The 26,663-nt window shown below is 37.1% G+C and overlaps 1 protein-coding gene across 2 annotated transcripts in view; it reads left to right on the plus strand.

Annotated features, from left to right (window-relative positions):
• Positions 1–25,059, plus strand: part of SLC4A10 (solute carrier family 4 member 10) — a 184,675-nt gene extending 159,616 nt beyond the window's left edge. For both annotated transcript variants that reach the window (XM_072961062.1, XM_072961061.1), the window contains 5 exons: positions 5,075–5,248; positions 5,979–6,101; positions 14,212–14,279; positions 17,139–17,255; positions 22,933–25,059. In XM_072961062.1, coding sequence (XP_072817163.1) covers positions 5,075–5,248; positions 5,979–6,101; positions 14,212–14,279; positions 17,139–17,255; positions 22,933–22,999 — 549 coding nt within the window. In that variant the 3' untranslated portion in view covers positions 23,000–25,059. The remainder of the gene's footprint in view (positions 1–5,074; positions 5,249–5,978; positions 6,102–14,211; positions 14,280–17,138; positions 17,256–22,932) is intronic.
• The last annotated feature ends 1,604 nt before the right edge of the window (positions 25,060–26,663 follow it).

Consider the following 26,663-nt stretch of genomic DNA (forward strand, 5'->3'; position numbering starts at 1 on the left):
GTATACATCTATCTGTGAGAAAAATGGAAGAAAATTTTATGCAAAAGATTTTCCGGGTAACACATACTATCAGAATATTGGAAACAATCCAATAATTCAACAGCAGTAAAATACTTAGGCAATCTATGGTACGTTCATTTAAAATTGGTAATTATCATGACCATAAAAGTAACATGTTAAAAATACTTAAGGCATAACACAAAGTGAAAAAGTAGGAAAACAATTTGTAGCTACCATAGGTTTATAAAACTGTGAGTTATGGGTGGATTAAAAAGGAAGATGGAGAAATAAAAACAATTTCTTAAGGTAATGAGATCCTGGGTGAGTTTTCTTCCTTCTATGTTTGTTTTTCTATTGACATTACTATTGTGTTTACAAAATTATTTTGTAAATTAATAAGGAAAACTTGTTAATTATTTAAGTAATTTTTAAATAAATATTGTTGTATTAATTTCCTATTGCTACATAACAAATGCTATAAAACTTAATGGCTTAAAACAACAAACATTGATTATCTCACAGTTTCTGTGGGTCATGAATTTGGGACTATGTTAGCCAGTGCTTCTGGCTCTAGATGTCTCATGTGCTGTCAAGATGTGGACAAGGGCTGCAGTCATCTGAAGACTTGAAAAGGACTAGACCTCTGTCCAAGATGACTAATCACATAGCTGTGGGTACGAGACATCAGTTCCTCTCTGGATGTTGGTAGGAGGCCCCTCCATTAGACTCTTAAGTGTCCTTACAGCATGGAAGCTAACTTCCATTAGCTCACTTCCATCAGAGTGAGCAGTGCGGGAGAGAATGAAGGCAAAGTCAATGTGCCTTTGACTTGATTCCCAAAGCCGCTCATGGTCACTTCCACTTCTTTTCTGTTTGTTAGAAGCGAGTCATTATGTCCAGCTTGCACACAAGGGAAGGGTAATTATACTCCATCTCTTGAAGAGAATAATATCAAAGAATTTGTAGACACAATTCAAAACCAGCACAAGTACATTCTAAATCTTTACAGAGGCTGTTGGCAGGTAATTCCTGCTTGTGATACTGTAGTGGGTTGAAAAGTGCCCTCCCCAAAGTGACATCCACCTGGAATCTCAGAATGTGACCTTCTTTGGAAATAGTCTTTGCAGATGTACTTGGTTATGGATCTCAAAATGAGCTCATCCTGGACCTAGGGTGAACCCTAAATGCAATGACTGATGTCCTCATAACATAGAGGAAAGGACACAGAGTGACACAGGAAAGAAGACCACATAAAGCTGGAGGCAGAGATTGGAATTTTGCTGCCACAGCCAAGATCCACTAGAAGCTGGAAGAGGCAAGGGAATTTTCTTCCCTGTGGCCTTCAGACGGAGCCTGGTCCCACCAACACCTTGGTATTGGAATTCTGGCCTCCACAACAGTGAGAGAATACATTTCTATTGTCTAAGCAACCAAGCTGTAATTATTTACCATAGTGCTAGGAACTAATACAGATTTCTTCTTAAATTTGCCTCTGAACAATCTTGTATATAACTTAACATTATTGTTCCAAAACACTTAAATTTTCTTCAAGAAGAGACTACTTTTGAGGATTATTTATCATAAAGTATAGTTTATTTTTGTTGGCTAAAGGAAAATGTAAATTGCCCCTTTTTCTATGACATACCTAGACTCATTGCTGTTCAGAGACATAAAGGAAAAATCACCTTAGTGTTATGAATTTGTCAAATTAACACTTGTTAAGTAGAGCATGGGATGCTGGCCAGTGAGCTGCAGTTCAACAACAGACCACAAGAGAAACTGAAAGAAGTTTATCACTCACAAGTCTTTACAGAAAGTACTTGGCCTTGAGGGGCCACAAGGGGAGATCAAGTTGAAGTGAGCACAGAGAGAGGGAGACAGGGCTTGGGGTATATGCCATTATTAGGGCCTGTGGGAGGGGAGTGCTTTGGGGTTCCCAGGCTAAAGCCAGATTAGACTATTCAAATCAAAAGAGCAGGGTTTCAGTAAGCTTTGTCGGGGGTCTTTTCTAAGTGCATAAGGAGAAGCAGTGGGAGGCAGGGGAGACTGTTGCTCACAAGGGCTGTTGGGGAAGTTATAACGGGAACTTACATTTACTCGTGACTCTGCAGGCTACTATCTAGGGCACACGCTTGTATGAGGAGCCTGTGTAGCTTCAGGTCACTGTAGCCTGCTTGACCAAATGGATATTAAGGCAGCAGTGCCATGGAAGAGCTTAGCTGAACTCTCAACACTAAGGGACAGGCAGCACAGGGACTCTTTTCCTAAATAAACAACTAACCAGCTTCTGCCTTTGGGAGAAGGAAAACCACTTAGATCTTAGGCTACTATCAGATGTCAAAACTGAGACAAAATATGAAGTTATTGTAAGATCCCCGAGCACCCAAAGTAGTTAGGATGACTCTGTTCATCCCGACACTGGGTCAAATTAACTTGGGAGAAGGAGATGGTTGAGAAGTGTTATGCATTTAATTTTATTCAAATTACATTTAGTTTGTTCATTTGTAACTTCATGTATGAAAAGTATATTTTGAAAGAACTGGCTTGGTAAGGCAGAAGAGATTTTGTTTATTTGTTTTGCTGGTTTTTTTTTTTGTTTTGTTTTTTGCCTTTGGCAAAAGTTCCACAAGTACTAATTTCATTTGTGAGTGAAAAGTATTTATTATTAGGCCTCAGGCTCACATAAATACAGCAGCAGAAGTTTAAGAAATAAAGTAAAATCATTTTGATAGGCTTCAACAGATTTTTTCCCCCTAATTCCACTCACGTGATTTTATATCCATGAGGTTTGAAACTAAACAAGAATGTCAAATTTTGGAATTATTTGGGGTGTGAATCTTTCAAATGAAAATTAAGGAAAACATTATCAAAGGCCCATGAGAAAAATAAAATGAGTTCTAAATAGCACAAATGAAATAGTAAATAGGGTCTCACACTGAGAAACAGAGTTAGTGAAAATTTAAGTGAACCCTGAGCTCAGGGAGTTGAACTTCCTGTTTGGAATTTTGTGGCTAACAGGATGGGGAAATGGGATACTGATTTTAGGACAAGATCAAAGGCAAACGCAAAACTCACAATACATTTATCATAGTTATCATTACTTGAGTGGTAATAATTAAACATGTGCTGAATATCAACAGTTCAAAAAGCATGTTAAGTTGTTACCCTGTGTGTTGGAGGAATCTGTATGTTACCTGCTTGGCAATATTAAGAAACTTAGCTAGGCTTCTCACTGTGCAACATGGCAGAAAAAAAGGATCACAGTGTTCTAATGAATGCTGTTTCTGTACTCAGATATATAACCACATTTATATTCATTCCAACACTTTAGGAATCCAAAGTAAAGCAAATGTGCCGTTTAAGCAATAACAATTGAAGCACCCACACACTAAAGTACACTTATGCAATAACATAACTTCAGAAATGGAGGAATGGTGGCTGAGAAACATTAGTTCTATAGAAATTGAACCATTCAGTTATAACCCTGAGGATTTTACTTTATTTTTTCTATTTCCAGCCTCCACCTTGCACTGTTTTATGAATTTTGTGGCGTGTGATTTTAAGAGATATTTAGGAGGTAGAAATAAAAAAGATCCAATGAAATATTTGTGGACAGTACAGAGAGTGATGAAACAGGAAAGAATTCAGAACTTAGTACTCTGCATAGAAGGTTTTCAGTAAATATTTTTGGAAGGTATAAATGAATATGAATAAATAAATGAACAGTAGGTGGATTAACCTATGTACGATTCTGGTTAAGATGACCGAGGGAAGGTCATGCCAGGACATAAGACAGGGAACACAAAAGGAAAGTTGGGTTTACACTGAGTTTGGGACATGAGGAGATTTTGGTAAAGCACTTGACTTTGTGAGCATTTGTTCCCTGGCATATTAGAGTAATTTTGGAATATTTGATGAGAATTGCTCACAGTTTTCTCATATAAATTAGCTAAGAACTAAATCTAATATTACTCTTAAAAATGCATGAGATATTGCTGTAGAAATGGCATGAAATAGAACTGACAGTGACTGAAACTATCGGTTTCTAAATAATCACTTCCTGTTGGAAACATTGAAAACTGCAAAATTTGGCCTGAGAAAAATTAAACAAAATGATCCACATAACACCAACATGAGGTACAATTTGTTAATAAGTAAAATGTGATTGAAGATTTAAGCTTCTTGTGGAAATTTAATCTATAAATTTGAATTCAAGCATTAGCTTTGGTAGATAAAAATGGCCTCAAAGTCAAAGCTATACAGTATAATATTCTATAGTCCAAAAATAATTGTACTTTTTATAATAAAATTTAAACAGAAATAGCATTGATCTAGATGAAAATAATTTTAGTAAGAAACAATTGAAAATATATAAAACCGGTTTGTCAGTGTAGTAGAGGAAATTGATCAAGAAATTAAACTGAGTTAACTAAATTTGCTCTGGAACATAATTCATCTAGGTTAAATCTTTATGGCCAAGATGTTTGTATTTTTAAAAACAGCAGTAAAACCTTATTGGGTCAAAGTGGCAAGGCCAAAAACAGAGTCAAAATAATAAGGTCAAAATATCCTAGTCCGCAGCTGGATATGGGTCTAGAGATCAAGACAAAAAGAGGTGAATTAGAGACTGAGGTCTGAGAGCTTTAGCAAGTATGTGAAAGATGAAGCAGTAGTTATGGATGGTCTATTCCAGGAGGGAAGAGGATAGGCAATAAGAGTCCAGGAAACCCTAGTGCTTACGGGGCAAATAATGCAAGAAATTGTGAAGTGACAATGAAGAAGAGGATTATGACTATGTTTTATCTCTCAAGGATATACTTTTCAAGGGAGCAACATTTAGCTTTAATGTTTTTAAAGTCTTCTAAATTATAACGTGTCCATAGTTAAGAAAATGTGGAATATTATGAAACTGAAATCTTAGTATTTCAGAGTGTATGCATAACATTCCCATTGCCCTGATGCCCAGATGTCAACTTGTGATCCAGATGTACCACATATTGGACCATATTAAATGTCTACTTGCCTTACTTTTATTGTTGTCTGTAAAAAGCAATTTAGTTTGTTTATCTTCTAGTTCTTTGATAGAATAAAGCTCTTCTGGATGCCTGCAAAACATCAACCAGATTTTATATATCTAAGGCATGTACCACTTCGAAAAGTCCATCTCTTCACGGTTATTCAGATGAGTTGTCTTGGCCTTTTGTGGATAATTAAAGTTTCAAGAGCTGCTATTGTCTTTCCCATGATGGTATGAAACTTCTAAGTCAATTCTTTTTCTCTTCCTCTGATTTTCTGCTTTCATCAGAAATCTATGAATGAATTAGAACAATGGAATCATTCTGAACAATTATTGGAAACCTGGTATAAGTTTTAGCTACTAAAACTAATGACTAACATTGGGTTTCAGATTATATGTGAATTCCAGTGATTCATATTAGTTTTATCTCTATCATTCTGAATATTGGTAGCAGTTTGAATTAACCGAGGTTGAGTGGGAAAATGTAAACTTTAAAAATTTAAAGATATACTAGCATATCTAAAAAGGGGGATTTTTAAAATTAAATTTTATTAAATATTTCAGACAAGTTTCAAGTATTTAAAAATAAAGTAAATTTGAATGGCTATAAAAATTAAAAATATTATCAGCATAGATAATAATGGTTTAATGTTCATTTAAAATAATGTAAACTATTAACTTTGGGTATTTAAGAAAATGGTCAAATATACAGTTCTTTTTTTTTTTTACTAGCTTCTTTAAAAGATTCCTGTAATGAGTAAAATCATAGCCATTATTCTGGGGATGTGGTAAGTAAAGGGAGCAAAAGTACAGACAATATCTTTTATACACACGTATCTTCAAATTTCACTGTAATCTCAGCTTTAATTGAAACTGACTTGTTTCTACCCAAAGCCAAACAAATCTGTATCTCCCATTCCTATTTTTCCCCTGTTTTAAACTATTTTATTATTTACTTCAGGTGTTAGCTCTGGTATTTGTAAGAAAGTTGATGGATTTTTTGTTTACCAAGCGGGAACTCAGCTGGTTGGATGATTTGATGCCTGAGAGTAAGAAAAAGAAACTAGAAGATGCTGAAAAAGAAGTAAGTCAGAGCAATATCAATATCTTATAAAGAAAGAAAAGGAAGCACTTGCACAGTAATAGCTCTTTGCAAAACTGAATTATTGTGTTTATCTTTAGGTAGTTAGCAATTATTAACAACCACAGGTGGACTACTTTGAAAGACTAATGTTTAAAATCATAATGCTAGAATTTGGATAGAGAGCACATATCTTATGTGAGGAAACCAAACCCTGGTGAAATAAACAAATATCTTGTACTTCATTATCCTTCTAATTGCAAGGTTTATTTTTCTGATTCCTCCCCTGAGGATAACAGAAAGTCACTGATCCTTAACTATTTCCAAATTATGTCCATACAATGATTGCTTTTGGTCGAATATGTGAGAAGAAAAAAAGAGATGTTATTACTGTTGGTATTTTCCTAGGAAACAAAGTTTTAATCAAAAGATTACAATTCTAATTAAAAGATGTAATTACTTATTCTTGAAATAGATGAAATGCTTAAGAGGAAAACATGTTGATCTGATTTGCTTTCATAGTGATTTAAGGCTGAGTTGAATGTTGTCCGAGAAACTTTGGGGATTTAATTAACTTTCACAGACTACTGATTTATCCTCTTCTGTTTCATATGTTAAAACAACTTGTTTTAAGTTTTATGGTTTATTTAAAGTTCATGTGTAAGTCTAGGTCTATTTTGAAGGCTAGTAATCATAATATTTTTAAAGTGTATAAAAACTACAAAGAGTATAAATTTTAAAAAAATGACCAATACATCATTTAGCAAAATGACTGAGCTCATAGATTGTAAAACATAAAAACAAAATTTCCATGTAACTAGAAATGAAGATGAAAGAAAATATTTGGTGAGAATTGTGCATTAGTCTTTCCACTTTTTCTTCTCCGACAAGGCAGTCAGCAATGTATTCAGTTTTCTATCTGTAGTGTGTTCTTTCAAACCATGGATATATTCCTCTTTCCTTTGGGGAATTCTTTTGCAAACATTTTAATGGTCTTAGATTTTATTTAGTCATTAGGTGAGTCCAGATTAGGCCACAAAATCTAATGAGGCTTCTGCTCAGGTGTTTCTACAAATACGGCTACATATTACGTGACTGTCTGGCATTTCTTCACTTTTTCACAGTGTTCCGTTACTGATAGTGTGTTCCACCTTCAGAGATTGATCATGATGATGTATCTTAATTCTATATGCCTATTTCAGTTTTCCCAAATATTGTAGGAGGCATACTTAGAGTCATGCTTCTAGTAATACTAATATAATATTCAAAATGTCATATTATAAAATTTTTTTTCTAAGTTTGATATATTCTTATTTAAGAATGAGAATTTTTAACAAATAGTGCTTTAGCTGTTTTTCTAAGTTTGATGCATTCTTATTTAAGTATGAAGGATTTTTTTTTAAATAGTGCATTAACTAGGATATTTGGATAACCTCTATGTTCAGGGCTTTAGATAGTATTCAAGAAAAATATGACAGAATTTTATGTAAATTAAATGTAAATAAAATGAACACAATAATATAGAAATTCAGAGCCTTAAACTATCCATATTTGACATAATTAAAATTTATTCAGGATGAAAACAATTTCTGAGAAGGTTTAAATTCCAAAGAAGACAATTTTGAATACAAAACTCCTTGACCACGAGCTTCTCTTCAGTCTTTTTGATAATGAGAATATTAAGTATACTGATACAGTAGCTTATGAATGTAATTTTGCTTTATTTTCCTGCTTTGATTTCCTGTCAGATGTCTTTACTACTGCTGTAGCAAAGCTAGCACACAATCATCCCTTCTACAGTATTCTCCTTAGGCCATACCCATCCCATGGAACATTCTTGCCCTTCTAGAACTTTGTAAAATGAAAAATAATATGTATATGTAATATATATTATGCTTAATGTGCTTCCTTTTTATCATTCAAAGGAAATTTCAGATTCTTCCTTTATGTGTCTGTGAAATAGGAGAGAACAAATTTGACAGTAACCATAAATGTATTAAAATCTGCCATTTCCATTGCCCAGAACCATTCACATAGCTGCATATGTATGGTACTCATATGTATGTGTGCCATATGTCCATTTTGGAATTTATTAACTTTACATAGGCAGGGATCCTATGTAGTGAGCTTCTAACCTTTTTACATTATGGACCCACTGTACGTCGATGGGTACTTACTCTTTTCTGATTATGTAGATAAAGATTTTAGAAATAATGAATTACTAAATTTCTTAGAACTCATGTTCTTAAAAGGATACAAAAAGAGATTAAAGATTTACAGAAGCAAATTTATAGCTGTATCCTGCAGATCAGGGATGAGAAAAAGTGAGAGAAGATGCTTTGAAATACATTAATCAGGCAGGTTTACGGACCTTTAAATTCTCAATTAGATTAATGTGATGATACTTTAATATGGTCGGTGGTACATGGAAAGAAGCAACTGAACCAATAATATGGTGAAGAAATAATCCATAATTGAACATTACAATATAGATATGACCAGTGCAAAGAAAGATAATTCTCCATCTGGCAACTGGAGAGAGAAAAGGAAATTTAAATATATTAACTTTCTAACTTGGAATTAAAAGAGTAGAATCAGTACAAAGAGTAGGAAGATTACACTGAAACTTAAATTCTGGTTGATTCTCTGCTTGGTCACCCACATCTTGGTGTTTCATTTGTTTGAGGCTGTGGACTCCACTGAAGGATATGCTCTTCTTACTGTGGCATCTTATACCAAGGCCTAGTCTTCCAAGAGATTGTACATTAATGCGGCAAATGAACATGTTCCCCCAAAATGCTGCATTTCTGCAATTACTCAAATTAATTGAGTAACTTTGATAGTGATCTGGAAAGATAGTAAATAGCAGAAATGTCTCAGCTCCCTGAGACTTGAATTTAAAGTAGGCTCACCTCTTGTCCTTTTGATGATAGTTACAAGCTTGTACCTTCATCTTCCAGGGTTTTACTATCAGTAGCCCACTTCTGGTCTTATGGCACTGAGAAAACATTAGTTTGACCTTAAAATTCAATAATGAGTTAAGCAGAATAAATAGCTACACAGGCCAGTCCAAGGTCGCAGAGCTTCTGTTCCAAATTTTCATGTACTTCATGCATATGCATATGCATATGCTTCAGTTTTTAGAAAGAAAGGATTATAATCAGGATAGAAATGAATATTGGAACCCTGACATTTTGCACATTGCTCTGTGTAAAGGGAAGACTGCAGAATCAAATTCTGGATGTCCAAATGTGCTCCGAGTACCAACATGCCTTCCTTCCCACTTCAGTATTCTCTAGGACACTGTACACATTTGACAAAAGGGCTGCTGTTAAAGCAGAAAGCCCCAAGCAGAATGCTTGCTCCTGGGCAAGGGAGAAGGAGGTTTATGTTAGATAAATCCTGGAAATTCAGCTCTGGGCAGTGATCATGATATTGACATCTCTTGGTTTGTGGGAAGTTCTAACTAACGTATATGCTAAAGGAAAAAAAGGAGAGGGGACAAGTGGGACTTGTGATCTGTATGAAGTAGGCTCATGAGCAAGGCTGAGAAGATGCAAAAGCAATCTAAAACTGAGTGCAATTAAACAAATTAGAAAGCATATCTTACTACTAAGAAAGATCAGAATTGGTTGTGGATTTGGGAAGGATGACTAATTATGGCACAGACAAACATTATTTCTAGTTGAATCTTAAGAGCGAGGCAATCATATTCTTCTTCAAGCAGTGGTTCTCAAAGTATAGTCCCAGGACCTCTGCTGCATCTGCCAACACCTGTCAACTTGTTACAAATGCAGATTCTTGCACCCTAATACAGACCTATTGAATCGAAACTCTGGGGATAGGGCCAGAAGTCTGTGTTCACAAAACCTCCGGGTGATTCTGATGCATGCTAAAATTTGAGGTTAAGTCCTTTCCTAAAACCATAAACTCTGTATCGTCAGAATATAATCTTCTAAACCCAAGGTTACTCTATCAGAATTTTTGTATTTTACAACAATTTAGATAAGTCACTTAGAGACACTGAATCAGATATTCTGATGAAAAACATATGTTGCCTCCATCTATTTATATGAATTCTATATGGACTATCCTTCTGACCTATTTTTTTTTCAGTTTTCATTGGTAAAGTGAGTAGCTGTACATATCAGCTCTTCTACATGTTTGAAATGCTAAGAAATACCTCTTATAAATATAACATTTTATGGTTTACAAAGTATTATCTATGTGTATATACATATATTTGTGTGAACATTTGCAGCATTATTCTGTTAGTAATCGAGGAAGGAAATGATCAGACACTTCTTACATTCTTGGATAAAATAAAGGGGTTAAACTTGATTTCTGAAGTCCCTTCCATTTTTTAAGCTCTATGAATTCTAAAATTGAGGAATATTTTCTCTCTCTAATAACCTAGGTGTCTTTGTGAACATTAGGTCTCTGAGGTTCTTGTTTGTACTTTGAACTATTTGAGGGCTCCTACGTAGATGCAGACCTTACCTGAGGAAGGGATTCAGTAACAAATGCTACCTGCTTCACTAATGGTAGAGCGTTTGTTAGGCATCATGATATGTGAACTGTATTTTTGTGCTATCCCAAAATGTAATTCAGATTCATGTTGTAATTTTTTATATAGCATCGTATTCATCATCATCATCAAAACATGCCTCAATTTAACTCTGATTTTATTTTCCTTTCCTACTCAGTGCAGGCTTTTGGGCTCAGCCAGGCTAGCTGTTAATTGTCAGGCAGAAGCATCTTACATACTTGTACCCTTTATCCTTAGTCCACCTTGTTTCTTCCCACCTAAATTTCTTCCTTTCTGTTACCAACCTGATCAACTAAGACTGGCCCAGGTGCCGCTTCCTCTGGTCCTGTACTTTTCGCAGTGATCTTTCTCATCCTCTGAGAGTAAGGCTTATAGCTTTCTTTTCATTGTTCTATGCCCGGGACCTAGCAGATTCCCTGTCATGAAGATCACGCTTAACACATATTTGTTGAATGGATTCATGAATCGCTCTTGGATTATTCTTTTTTATTCACTGTGTGCCTCGCAGACAGTAGATACCCAGCAAACGTTTGAGTGCTATTGACTAGGTTAGTTTTTTAAGCCTGTTTTCCTGCCTGTTCCTGGGTGTAGCATTAACGGCCCTTCATCTAGTCAGTATGCAAGCAGTGCTCTGGCTATGTTAATTAAAAGATGGCATTCAGATCACAGTATGAATGCTCCTCTACTCAAATTGGTGAAACCCCTCCAGTGTTCTCGGGTAAACTTTGATCACCATCCTTGTAACATCTTCTCCATGTTATGGAACTCAGCATATTTTGGATGGCCACTGTGTAAATGAAATGCTGAATGGAACTCATTTTAAGATACTTCTGATTTATAAAGTGAAGGATACCCAGTGAGCTTTATGCACGCGCGCTCTCTCTCTCTCTCTCTCCCCCTCTCTCTCTCTCCCTCCCTGTATGATTGAGATAAACTAGGTTGTGTTGTCGTGACGGCTAGTGCCTGATTTGTCTGTTCCTCCCCAGAAAGTCTCGATTTTTGGCTTCCTCACAGGGCTGCCTGGGATGCAGCCGGCCCTCCGTCCCCAGCTCTGGGCCCACCCAGCTTCCTTCTGGCACTGAAGGCAGCGGCTGCTCTGCCACCCCTCTCTTCAGATAAGCATGGCTTGGAAATGCTATCTTTAGAGGTGATGAGTTTTTGTTTGGATAGAATTATGACTAGTATAAAGCCCACACATGCTAACAAGCCACAGAGTGCAAAATAATTATTGAAAGCAATTTGAGAGAAAAATGGAAAATCATATGAGGAAAAAAACCAAAATTGTTCCCAAAGCTTTGGTCCAATTTTTTGTTGTGAGATTGAATCCTGAGCCTTTGTTTGCTAGCAGGTAGCCTCAGCACTGATGCCACCCACTCTTCTTTCTCTTCAGCTTTTTTGAAGTTTACTCTTTGTTAGGCCTTTCTACCTGGCTTCTTGACATTTTATTCCAAGTTAATCAGAAAAGATACTAGACATCAAGCCTACCTTTCAAAAGACAGCCAAGGAAAGGAGTACATTGCTTGTATTTTGGTTTTACTTTAAAAGCATTTGGGATCACTGAATGTTTTCTCTGTATGTTCCTCCATTGCATTAAGATAACCCTCTCTATAGAAAAAGTAACTTTTTCTACCTGAAAAGATACATATATTCTGCCCATGGCCTCAATGATGTGCATATAAATTCATATGACGTGTATTATGCTCCGTATATGGGGACTAACCCACTTGCAAGGCGTACATCATTCTAGGCTGCAAATTAGCCCTGTTCAAATGCTTAAATGTGTAATTTCAAACCAATGATACAGTCTGCTCACCTTGAATTGTTTCTAATGACACTGCCAGATAGCACGGGGAAAAGGCATAATGCACGAGAAACACTGGACATCTGATAGGTCTTAAAAGAAAAATTTCCTTGAAGAACAACAGAGAAAGAGAATTGAATGAATTCCTGTGATGCAGAGGGGTGGCAGACACATGCCAGTAGTGCCACAGAGTGTAACAGCAGTGCAGGGTCTGTAGGGGCAGCTTACAAGCAGAGGAGCAGCGGAGCCCATGCCATGCCCCGGCCTCTCCATTGTTCCGCAGCACAGGCTGGGCACAGCTGTCCTGTGTATAGCATGGCGACGGTCCCAGCAGAGGGGAGCCTGCCTCAGTCAGCAGGTTGGATGTCTGCAGAGAGCGCTCCAGGAGTGAAAACAAGACCTGCCTCCACACCGACATTATGTAGCCACAGGTCAGCTGAAGAGATTGTCGAAAATACTGCTTCTTTAAATAACAAAACAGATGGCAAGGGCTCTTCCAACCAGGCAGCGTGCGAGCCGAGGGCCAAGGTCTGCATACTGTGGACCGGAGGAACAGTCTTGCGTGCCAGGAACAATGACATCAGCCCAAGGGCATGTCTTTCTGGAAGCTGATTTAGACCAGCCGAGCTACTGCTAAGCCACTGAAAGAAGGGAAGGTGATGAGCCTCCAAGGCGTTCCTCGCTTTCTCTCTTCGGTTCCCGTTTGGTCAGGAAAGTCACCCAGCTCTTCATCTCTACACAACTTAAAATTCCATTTCTGGAGTGAGAGCCAGTAGCACTAACATTTTAAAATGATCCCAAAGAGCTCTCTGAACATGAGCATTCCTAACTGACCCATTTGAAAATGCATTAACTAGGAGCTACAATCTGTAGATAACTAAGTTTGTTTTTGCTGCATGGAAAAAGGTATTGGTGGCAACATGACTGAAAACAAACTAGGATATTTCAGTGTTGTGTATGATTATCTTCATCCCAAAAATACAGTTTTAAAATGTTATACATGAGGAAATGAATATATGAAGTATTTCCACTCTTTGAGGAAGGGTGGGACATTGTCACTGTAAGAAGAAATCTGAGGCCTAAAACAAAAATCTAAGATGCATCTAAGTGGAAAGCACACCCATGTTTTGGTCCCTACGGGAAGATTTCTTCTGTTGTCTTTTTCCAGGTCTCTAACAGCAGTGGTTCTCAAAGTGTCATCTTCAGACCAGCATAATCAGCATCACCTGGAACCTTGTTAGGAGTGAACTTGGGCCCTACCCCAGACCTGCTGAATCAGACTCTGGAGGTGCAACCCAATAATCTGTATTTTTAACAAGTCTTCCAGGAGGTTCTGATGTAAACTAAAGTTTGAGAACCACTGCTTTAAATGCATCTCTCATTCTCTACTAATAGAGCATTCTAAGAATGCAGTTTCAACTTTATAACAATGAAAACGATTACATTACCCATACTTTTGTTCTTGTAAAATTTAGGTTAATTAAAAAAATCTGCTTGGAAATTAACTATGCTTTACATTGAGTGACATGAAGGAGATTATTGTTAGCATTTAAATTACTTTGTGGTATGAGATTCTCATTAATTACTTATGTTCTTGGTAGCTGATGCTTTATTGAAGGGACCTGTGCTAGTATTAATAAATGCAAACAAAGTGGAAGGTTCTGAGGTTAATGAGAAAGTGAAACATTAATCTGTGTTTCTTCTTTAATGTGAAATGGAGGCTCATCAGGTTCACTTTGTATATTTTACATTTGTCTTTCCAGGAAGAACAAAGTATGCTAGCTATGGAAGATGAGGGCACAGTACAGCTCCCATTGGAAGGGCACTATAGGTAAGATACAAATGTGAAAACACACCGATTTGAGTAATGGAAAGTGTTTTTGTATACTCTACTTAAATTTCATGAATTATGCTAAGTGAAATAAGTCAGACAGAAAAAGACAAATACTGTATGATACCACTTATATATGGAATCTAGAAAATACAGCAAACTAGTGAATATAATAAAAAAGAAGCGGGCTCACAGACAGAGAACAAACTAGTGGTTACTAGTGGGGAGAGGGAAGGGGGAGGGGCAATATAGGGGTAGGAGATTAAGAGGCACAAACTATTAGGTATAAAATAAGCTACAAGAATATATTGTGTAACACAGGGAATATAGCCAATATTTTATAATAACTATAAATGGATTATAACCTTTAAAAATTGTGAGGCACTATATTGTACACCTGTAACTTATATAATATTGTGTATCAACTATACTGCGGTAAGAAAAAAGAATTTTGTATGTGTGGATTCCTGTAGAGGTTTGTTGAAGTTGTATTAGAGTAGAAAGAACTGAAACTAGGAATCAGATTACCCTGTCCCAGTCCTAAGTTCTGCCTCTAGAAGGTGTGTGACTACGGTCAAGTAGCTTAAAATGAAGTCAGTCAGGGAGCTGTTGTCCGAAATCTTCTCAGATTTTACAATGTATATGAAAGCTCTCTTTCGTATTCTTTGAAAGTAGCACCTGAAGACAGGTCAAGATTCAATTCTGGGATAAATGAGCAAGTTATTCACTCAATTCATCACAGGTAAATGTTTGAACTCTGGGATAAACTTAGGGTCAACCCCTTAGAAAAAGCACTTCCAAAGAGCTAATCTATTTCCTGAATTGAAGGATTCAGTTTATACCAGCCATTTTAGGGAATGTTTATGTGACCCTCCAAAATATGTTAAGGTTCTTTATGCACAAAGCCATAGCAAAAAAAAAAAAAAAAAAGCAAACTCCTCTAAGTTATAATAAAAAGTTTTGAAAGTATTTGGCCAAAGATTATATGATTATATGATCTCAAAGTGCTTAAGGATAATTTGAGGCCATGCCAATAAAACAAGATGGAAGACTTTTGTCTGAGGAGAGAATTTGTTATAGTGTTAAAAAAAATAGGGCTAGATCTTCAGAGTCTGATTGTTAAACATATTCCCTAGATTTAAAAAAATATAATTATCATCTACTACTTAAGAGTTAGCACAACTAGAGAAGGCATTTTTTTCCTTCCTTCCTTCCTTTCTTTTTTTTTTTTTTAACAGTATTTAAGTTTTACAACCCTGTTGACTGTTTAGTTGAATCACCATATTCCCAAGTATATTCTGTAGAAACCTACCTAGTCTCTTGTGCTACTTCTCCTGTAAAAGGATTTTGTGGTTATATAAGTCTGGAAAATGTCCCATACCTCATTTCAGTTTGGAAATTTCGTGGTGCACATTGGCATATTATAGAATCTAAGTAGTACTGATATTAAAACAAAAAGCTTAACTTAGTTGAATCTAGCATTTTCTTAACTCTTTTGCTCACAAAACTCCTTTTCACATAATATAGTGAAAAACTTGTATTCTTCATGACACTCTTGGAAACTAGTTGATCTCATGCTTTGAGTTACCAAGGGCTGGGTGAATTAGAGGAATTAAAGAATGCGTGTCCAGATTGGGAAAGGAAGGAGTCTGTGAGACCTGTTTTGTTCCAGACTCTTAGTGTTCTTCTTCAAAACTGAATCTGTTGCTCTCTTGTGAATGCCAGCCAATGAGGATCATGTGAGGTCAGCCTAAGATTTCTGCAGAAAATGTTTCTTTCCACAGCAGAGTATCTTTTTTACGTGTAGTAAGAGTGCTGATTCATCACTCAATGAAACTTTCTTTGACTTGGCCTGTGATTTATCTCTGTTGCTGTTTGGTTGCATTTCTGGCCCTGGGAATATTTTAGAGAGTTTTAAACGTCACTTGTAGTTGGTGCCATTTTAGAATGTGTAAAAAGCACCCAGCATAGTACAGGCCCTGATATTACAGGCTCCCCCAGTCATTTGCAAAAGTCTCTTCTAAGTACACAGGATGCCTTAATTTGTTCAGCCAGTGTTTATTGAATGGGTACCAAGTGCCAGGCTCTGTCAAGGTCTTGGGGGAACAGAAGGGGACAAGTGGTCAAGACTTCTTGTTCTCATGAAGCTGATACTCAAGTAGAAAGAGGTTGAGGGAAACAGAAAAGGAACAAATGAACAAGTAGTGTATTACAGTATTTCAGATGGTGAAAAGCACAACAAAAACATGAAGAAAAAAGAGGGATGAGGTCACTATGAGGGGATTAAAACAAACTTTAAACAGAGTGTTAGCAAAGGTCTGAGCAGGTGACATTTGAACGAAGGAGGGAAAGGGTTCTGCTACGTAAGGAACATTACAGGCAGAAGGAAGAGCAAGCACAAGGCCCCGAGGCAGCAACAAGCCTGTAATGTCCCAGGACAGAGGTCAGTGCACTGTGGTGGAGACGCAGGAGCCGGAGGTCAAGGGAGAGGGTCAGGGTGGGGACGGAGCCTGACCGCCCACCTGCTCAGCTTTCACTTTGAGTCCGAGCAGAAGAGTGAGGTGAGCCGCTGTGCTGCGAATGTTAGGGGCAGAACACGCAGAACCTCCTCTCTCTAATTTGAAGTGACTTTGGAAAACTGTACCTCAAACCAGCTTCTACATAACCGGAATCTTTCATTTAGATTTTTATTTTTCATAGTTTTTTTTTTTTTGGAGAGAACTATTTAATACTTAATTTTTAATTATCAAAAATACTGTACAGAGGCATAAGACTGTCCTATATTTAGTGTCTTTTGCTAGATAACTGCAGTTTCTTATGTAATGTTTATTATTTCATTTTGGGTAAACTCCCATCTAGAGATGATCCATCTGTGATCAATATTTCTGATGAAATGTCAAAGACTGCCTTGTGGAGGAACCTTCTGATTACTGCCGATAACTCAAAAGATAAGGAGTCAAGCTTTCCTTCCAAAAGGTTTGAATTCTAAAATAATGTGAATTTATACTGATCCCAGTCATTTAATGACATGAATCCACTAACAAAAGAATAGTATGGGTTTCCATCAAAATGAGATCTAAAATATTTCACAAAGTCCTTTTAAAAAGTGGGTAGAAAGTGTAATCATCACATTTGTTGGTATGTTTTCAACTTCTCCCTTTCAGAATAAAAGCTCACTCCAGAACTGACAGTGGTGAGAAGTGATACTATAAATGAGTCCCAGTGCATGACATTTGTGAACATTCATTTTGCCTTACTCTTTATCACCCACTTCGCAGGACCTCCTTAGAATATCTGACCACATTTTGTCTTCTCCCTTTGTCCTTTTTTTTAAAACCCATATAACACATACAATGATGATTTTGTATTCAGATTATTTCCATTCCTTTATTCCAACCCCCTGAAAATTCTTCCCTAACCTTTTTACCCCCAAACTTTCAATTCCAGAAAGTTTTACCCACTCTTACTTCTCCATATGCCAACATTTACAAACCACTCCTGGAGTTGTGGGTGATAGGTTTAAATACATGAGGTGGGAAGAGTATCCTTTAACATAAAGTCACCCCAGGATTTCCCACTGCAATTTCCAGAATTTATAAAGAAGAGTTCAAACCATCCAGTCTTCCTAGATGTTGATCTGAAAAAAAATCTCTATGTTATGCTAATTATGCTAGTATCTCTTCTTATTAAAGAGTGATTGAGGGATTTGGGACAGTGTTTAATTATTAAGTTTCTTTATTTTCATGACCTTAAATTAACTTTTTCTACTTAATTTTTATATTACATTTTTGTCATAAGCTCCCCTTCCTAATCACTCTAGAAGCTGATTCCCCAAAGGTAAGACCCTTTCCCTCAAACCTATTCCTTGGTTGCATTTCCTATGTTAAATGGTGTCTTCTAGAAACCTGGTCCGCCTCTGTTCTCTGTGTGAGTTTTGGGGGGGCAAAAGGCACGGAGAGGCTTGGGCTTAGATCCAGTATCTGAGTGTTTATGGTGTTCCTGTAACTCCTCAGCTCTTTAAGAGGGTTTGAAACTTGGACTAAACTGGTTTCCCCACATGACATACAGATGCATCACATATAAATCAACAAATTTCACAGAACTTTATTTTAGTAATGACATCAAATTTCTGTATTGTGAGAAGAATATGTATCCCTTGAATTAAGAAATTGCATAGCTGGGAGCTTCCATTTATGCACACCATGCTTCCAAAACTGCAAGCTTTAGCTTCACAAGAAATATTTGGAAACATGGATTGGAAAAAGAGGCTACATTAGACTTAGAGAATATCGCTTGTTGCTGGTTTTTGTCACCCCAAAATGGCATGCTGCTTCAGTGTCATCTCAGTTTCAAACAGCATAAACAACACGAACAGTGGATGTGCAGAGGGTCTTAGAGTCTTGACCCCATAAAGCTGGGGATTAATTGATTCTCTCTACCCCTCCCCCCTCTTTCTCTCCTTCAGCAACCCCCAACACTTAGTCCAGAGGAGGTTAACATAAGTTACTCAGTAGGCTCTCGAAGACTCTTGGTTGATATTTTCTGTCTTTTAACAGGGCCTTAAAATCGTCATGTATTTCTTTGCTTGGCTCAAGCAGAAGTAACATTTTATTCTAAAAAATGCTTTATCTTCCTTTCCCAAAGATCCCTGCTACAGTCTGACAGAGTCATCCTCACAGTAATTCTGTTTTGCTAAAAGTCTTGGAAGAACATCAGAGTTATGAGAAGGGTAATTTCTCAAACCCATTGAAATGTATAATTGCGGACCCTTTCACATTAAAAAAAAATGGCATTTCCCTGATTTTTTTCAAGTGTGAGCTCCAAGTTTATGAGCTCAAAATAAAATGCCAGCCATGGTAATATGTGGAGAATTTGAGACAACCAAACTCAGAGATTGCTTTTCTTCCTGTACTATGTGGATCCATAGTGAAAACTCTCTGTTTTTCTTTGGTTCCAGCAACAGTTTTTATGTCATGGTATTTTAGGCCCCCCTTAAAGTAAATAAAGTCAAGTGATGCTTTTCACCAGAAAAACTTAGTTGTTTAAAAAATATGTGTCAGATTTCTTCACACAGTAGATTAATTCTACTGAACAATGTAATGTGCTTTAAGTAGATCATCCTTCTAATTTTCATATAATCACTTTTTTCTTACTCTTTGAACATATGTGCCCACTGACAGAAGATTCAGACTATTGTGGAATGAAAGTTTACCCAGTTTTCTTTACCTTTAAATGTGATAAAATCTGTAGCTTTCCATGTGAAAAATACCTCTTAGTGATTAATGTATTTTATCTTCATAGCAGTGGAAACTGGCAGCCACACTTCCAGAAATCCTAAAACCACCAATACTAATAACAGCAAAACCCTCCCACCACCACTGCTCTCTCGTGGTGTCTGTGGAAGGCATTGACTTATGATGACCAGGGACTGTAAAAATGCTGCCTGCTAGAGTATCCATTGGAAAAAAAAAAGCCTAAAGACCAGGTTACTGGGGTCTGTATCTCTTGGCTTCTGACACCCCGCCCCAGGTTGGCTCCATCCTACCCCTTGCTGTGGCCCTACATGCCTGTCTGAGAAGCCTAGATGCTTTCCTTAGTGGAGTTTGGAATAGCAGTTATATTTTCTCCATTATTTCATTCACTTTTTGTTGTCAAAAATTTCATCCAGTTTAACTGAAAGAAGGATCTAAGAACTAACTAACTGCCACATCTGTTCTACCACATCTGTAGGGTGTCTGTGATCTGATCCTAGTTCTACAGCGCTATACACACAGGTGACGGGCTCCGCCGCAGCTTATTTGAATGGATCGGTGGAAATAGGTCCCATTAAAAACCACATTGCATCAGAATAGGTGACCAACTCCTAAGTATTATACAACTGACACCTAAGATTGATGTTTCTTGGGAAGGAACCTGGCAGCACTTGGTTTTGTCCTGGTGATGGAGGCTAGGGTCTGGGACCACTGCCCCTGCCGCCTTCTGTCCCCCACTACCACCACCTTCTATCCTGGATGCTTCCTTGCTCTGATTTCCTAGGCCTTGGCCCTCTCATGATTGCTTGGTAAACGTTGTGTATAGCAATTTTATTATGGTATCATTGAGAGATAACAGTTTCATCGATTGCTTGGCAGCATGAAGCTAGCGGGTCACGTTTCACCCTCTCTTGAAATACTGCTTCCTTATGTTTTGTCTCATCCATCTTGTGTCCCTTGGTCTTTGCAGAGACCTGGTATATAGCAGATATGCAGTATGTGTTTATTGTAGCAGCACTACATATAATAGGTACGCTATAATTTAATAAATATATGTAATATATTTATTACAGTGAAAGTTTAGAATTGATTGGCATCCTGAAAAATGAATGTAACAAGAGATAAAGGGAGTAATAGCCACGCAGTAAGAAGATTCAAGTTGATAATATTTTTCATAGAAGTCTTGAGCTGGTTATAAAATTTCTCCCTCTCTGTTTGCTGAAATCTAATCTGATACCAAACCCACTGGTTTTAAGGTAAGGTTTAAGGGAGCTCAACCATTTAATTGGTTATTGTTTGGTAACCAAACAACCAATATGACCAAGGCAGGGCATCAGGAAGAACCATGTCTGTGAATAAAATGGACATTCTGAATCTTTTTTTTTGCTGCTTGGTGACTAATACTGCCGTTGGGAATCTGCTCGTTTATGGAAAGTTGTTGGAGCAGTGTGTGCAGAGGAACTGTACAAGTGTTGAGGCCAGTATGCCTCTGTCCCCACAGTCTCCTACAGATAGGATCTGTTATTCTATCTTTCAAAAGATAGAGCTCATTGGAATTGAGACCACCAGCCTTAGAATTCTGGCATTCAAGCTACAAGAGAACTTAGAGGCCATTTAGTCCAAAACTAATTTACAGTTGAGGAAACTAAGTCCCAGAGAGATTAAGTAACTTGTCCAACGTCACACAGCTCTTTCCTAGCTGCCCAGCAACTGAATGTCACCTTCCAATTCCAAGCCCAGGGCTTCCTCCATTGCCCCCTGCTGCTCGTTTTCCTTGGCATTGTTTGGCAGAAGAGACTAGGGATCAGGTAGAGCACAAGGAAAAGTTAATTTGGAAAGTCGGGTAGCAGACACTTGTCATATGAAAGGAACTTAAAGTAGAAGAAAGTGAGTCAGGCAGATAGAGAAGTTAAAAATACAGAGTTAAGCCTCTCAACACATCATGTGCACACTGTCATCTCTTCTCATGGAAAGAGAAAAGAAAAGAGAAAAAAGTTGCTTTGCTCTGACCTGTAAGTGGCGTGTGCTCAGACGTGTGGCAGGCACAAACTCGGCTGCGCAGACACCCGCTCACACCAGCTCTCAGCGCTGGCAGCGGGCCACGGACGGCAGAAGCTCCGGCGCTTCTTACCTGATGGCGCCGGGTGCTGGTGACAACTGAGAAGGGCTGTTTCAAGCTTGAATTGGAGGAAAAACAATTTAAGAAACACGCTTTAGAATGTGTCGTAAGTTATTGACCACTAAGAAATCTGCCCAGGAGGCCCCAGAGGAAAAAGGGGTTTTTAACTGTTACTTTGTTGCTTGTAGAAGAGTTGTATAAAACCAGGGGCTACCCCACCACCAACTATTTCATAAAGTTATATTAAGAGCCAAAGTTAACAGTGCAGTGTGTGGGTTCTTCCAGCTCAGGGACCCAGAGGCTGCTGTATCAGCAGCAGGGAGGGACACGGAGAGGCCCCAACGACATGGAGGGCTTTGCTCTGCCTGTGTGGGAAGCAAGTGCTCTTGGTGTGAGCTTCATGTGTGTCTGCACAATATTTAAATTTTCTGTGAAAACTGTCAGCGTGAGAGTAGGAAAAGTGTACCTCAGAAAATAATTTTTTTAAATGGCAAAGTCACATGACTAGCTTGCCCACTGGTAAAGTTAATTGGCCAGAAATTGACACAACATTGTGAACAGACCATACTTCAATTAAAAAAAATACTTCTATAGAAAATTAAAGAGGAAAAAAGTTAATTGGAGCATAGTTAAAACAGAAGCCACTTGGGAATGAGTTTATTCTGGAAGGAATGAGGTGAGACATTGTGTCTCTGGCGGACAGGAGGAGGGTTTGGTTTGTCTGTGAAGAGACGGCCCAGGTGTGTGGAGGGCAGTGTGCGGGGTGACCGCCCCCTCTAGACCAGAAGTGTGCCTGTCCAACTGACAACGACGTGATTCTTACCCCAGATCAGGAGCCAGTCTGTGCACAAAGGATGCGCCAATTGCAGCAGGGCCCAGAAACACCTACTGCGGCATCTCGTTTGTGTCATTCATCGTGTCAGTGCTGTCTTAAGACAGGGGCATGACTGGTATTTTCAACAATCATCGGTGATTCATTTGCCCAAATGAGGGCCATGGTATTAATCTTGCATGCTTTTGAAACTGTTTTAAAAATGTCTTGGTTTTTGTTTTTTAGTTTCTGTTTTTTGAATTTCCCTTTTTCTGCAGTTCTTGGTTTCTATCTAACTGAGTGCAGAGGATTTTAATTGTTGCTGTTTATCTGTGCTTCGCAGCATGAAAGAGCAATGCCTAAGGGCCCTTGTGGTGCTTTGGGGTTGATGGGTTTTGTGTCTGAGCAAGCAGATCTCCCAGTAGCTGCGCTAGATTGAAGTAATAAATTTCTCCTTTTTTTCCCCTGTAGCATTGAAAGCCGAAAAGAGAAGAAAGCTGACTCAGGGAAAGGTGTTGACAGGGAGACTTGTCTATGACTTGATCTTCAATTTACTTTTTACATATATATATGAGAAGAGTGCCACAATTATTAATAAAACTGCTTTGATCATGTATTATAAATTCTGTCTTTCATCCCAAATCCACCTTCACACTGTAAGTAGTGCAATACTTGTTTCATTTCTGTGTTTAAACTTCTGAACAGTGAGACGCCTGTGTGAGCATATGCAATAGCTAATGCAAGAATCTCTGTGTTCCTTGCTGTATTTTAGACATTTGTAACCACTCGATTCTCATTGTCAGTTTTACGAGAGCAATAGCTTTCTTAAAGAGATAAGTCATATTTACCTAGTTTGTATTTTCCTACTTAGGGACCTGAAGATACCTGATAATTTCATTCAGAAGAATTTTGAAAGGTAGTGTTACTTCTTTTTATTTTTTATAGCTTAGCATTAGTGACTTACTGCAAAAGACCCAAATCAAAAAGTTAGTTCAAGAGCATTTTTTTAATAATTGTATTTATGTGTTTCCTTGATTTAATATAATACATTTAATACTTAAGAATTTATATGTAACTAAAACTGAAGGTCATTTGAAAAATATGTATGGAAACCTATTCACAACTTGTTTGAAAGAATCAGACATGAATGAAAAGGGTCAAGGAGTATTTGCTTAAAATTCAAGTTGTGATTAAATGATCAAATACTAGGCTTGTATGAAATGCTTTAGAAAAACTTTGTAAGTTTTGTGAGATTTTCAATATAAATCTTTATCAGAAATATGCTGTTAAATTTATCTCCCATTGACGACAAATATTTTCCAAATAAATCTATTATATACATACTTGTGGAATAACACCCGGTGAGTCGGTGTACGTGAAGTCCCACTCCTGTGCGGTTATGCTGCTGCGGAAGGTCATGTACTGCTTACTGCTGCTTCTGAATCGTGTTCTGCTGTTAGACTGACAGGTCTCCAGTTGTCTTTTTTTTTTTTTTTCTGTAGAGCTCGTTTTCATTTTCTAATTAAATGCATGTTGTAGAAAAGTAATCTTTTAAATGAAAATTTCAGATTCTGTTTGAGAAGCTTCTGTAGATATTTCAGTCCATATGGAATAATCCATCTTTACTAAGCTTATATAAGAGGAAGGAAGGCTAAGAATTTTTGAGCATTACTAAAAATACAGTATTTTCTTTCATCTTAGGTGAATGTGAATTAATAAAGACAAAATCTCATAGTGCTCTTATTCCCTAAGAATTACCAATGCTCATCAGCCTTCTAATTTTCAGTTTCCAATTTTACAGTAATTCAGAGCCCCATGGCTTTTCCAAGCTATCAGCTACACCTTCTGAGTATAAATGCACATGAAAAATTTAAAAAAAAAATCCTCTTGTGATTAAGCTTCTCAAGGAAATTAAAAAACAACAACAAAGCCTCCATTAGGTTCAACATTTTGATGCCTTCTGTAAAACTGCCCTCACAATCTTCCAAGGAGCCATTTCTTTTACTTAACATAAGTCTAAAAAATACAAGAAGAGTTTGCAGTTAATAAAGTCTGTGTTTATAAATGCCAAGGAAAAATGCAGAAACTTTCCATTCCAAATGTATTGCCTTTGTGTATTTTACAATACAAATACTACACATAATCATTCCCATTGTTTATGATTCAGACTAGCTGTACAAGCCAGTCAGTCCCAAAAGCAGCATCCTAGTGTTTTACTATATTAATAACTGTTCTGTTTTAAATGATCATAGTGAATTAAAACTTTCACATGATCACCTATTTGAATAAGCACTCATAGCCAATGAAATTCTGTATTTCTGAGTATTTTTATAGTAATTTTGTTCTTGTGTGAATTTTAATGCTATCCCTATGTTAATCCCAATATTTTGAAATCATATAAAATATAAGAAAAGTGTAGTGTTATATATTTCCTCCTAATTTCAGATTCCTGGTCAAAATTACTGAATATATTGAATGTAATTTATTGCAAAGTTTAAGTAATGTGTAAATGTGACTAGGATATTGTGTTTTTCACAACTAAGAAATGTTATGTGGAAATAAATATTTATCCTAACTAATTTCCTTGCACATTTTAAATTGTGATGCATAGTGTCTTGTCTTTTTTTCCTTAGTGTTAATCAGTAAATTGATGGAGAACATTTTGATTGTTTGAACATAATAGTTATATTTAGTGGTGACTTAGAGTTTCAAGATGTATTCAGACAATCTGAACTTTATGACCTATGATGAGTGCTGTATTAGGGTGTGTTTCCCATTTTTCCCATGACTGTTAGTAAAAGTTTCCAACAGCATTAGTGGGATTTCCCATTATTACAACTCCTTAGACTTCTGGTTTTACTCTTCTTGGGTAAAATTTGTTTCCTCCTTGTTTATTACAGTAGGTCAGATGAGACCATTATTCTTTTGTAGCCATCTGGCAATATGTTATGGAGGTAACTCTAATGTACAGTAATTTTCTTTTGACTCGTGAATTTACTTTGAAATTGCTACCATTTAACAGTCTTTGATATTAGGACGTTTTCTCCCAAATATAATTTGAGTATCTTCTTGCTGTAGTTTAGCCTGATAGAAACTCTCCACTGATGATTCACTAGCAGCTTATATTTCAACACAATCCCTAGATCTGTTAGGAAATTTGTTAGGCTGTTAAAAGTATGGCTCATTATTTTTTAATCTACACCAATCTATCTCTCTTTCTGTTTAACTTTAGCCTGTTTGCTACTAAGTGTGGGGCTAGTTTACCATTATTGCAAGATTGCTCTCAGAATTTTCCAATATATCTCTCTCATATATTCATGCAATAAAATGAAATGAGATTACAACCATTTGAGAATTTTAGGAGAGTAATTTGGATAGTATGGTGATTCTCTAAATATCTACTTTGAAAGGCTACTTGCCATCAGTCCCCCTGAGAAAGCTCAATAGTCAAGGGTTACCGGTAATACTTTTAGAGAGCTCTTTGGGTGTTTCCTTAGAAAGCTGTAGCTCACTGATACAGCTGTTACTCATTTCAGTTTCTGTTGGTGTACTGACCTCTACCTTTTGTGTTGGAACTTTCAACATAGGACTATAATCCTTGTTTCTAAGGGTGGGGTAGACACATAGCTATAACATAATGTGATATGTACTGAGTTGATGGTATGATGAAAGCAGTGAATAACTCAAGGATGGACTTTGAGTGGGGCAGAGTATGAGGAAAATGTTACATAAGAGGTAGCATATGAGTTAGGATAGAAATGGGAAAGGAAACCAACTCCAAGAACTGCAGAGATTCTCAAACATGTCAATATTGAGAAAAAAATAAAATAGTAAATTTATGCGATGTAACAGGAGCCTGATGTTTTTGATGTATAGCACACTTGGAACCCAGAAAACAGCCCAAAATGCTGGAGTGTTAGGGAAATGGTGGGGACCTGTATGAAAAAGTAGAAATACAAATTGGAGACATTATAATGGATGTTAAATTCTATATTAGGATACTGCAACTTTATCCATTAAGAGTTTTGAGTAATGCAGACGTATGTATTTTGGGAAAGACTAGCCTGACAGCACAGTAGAAAATATAGTAGGGGAAAAAGTGGAATTATTTCCTTTGGGATCCTCTACCCAGGATGACTCTTGGAGACTCAGACCAAGCTCTGTGAGTGGTCTTTAAACTTTTAAATGATTGAAATCAAACA

This window comes from Vicugna pacos, chromosome 5 (assembly GCF_048564905.1).
Source record: "Vicugna pacos chromosome 5, VicPac4, whole genome shotgun sequence".
Classification (NCBI taxonomy): Eukaryota; Metazoa; Chordata; class Mammalia; order Artiodactyla; family Camelidae; genus Vicugna; species Vicugna pacos.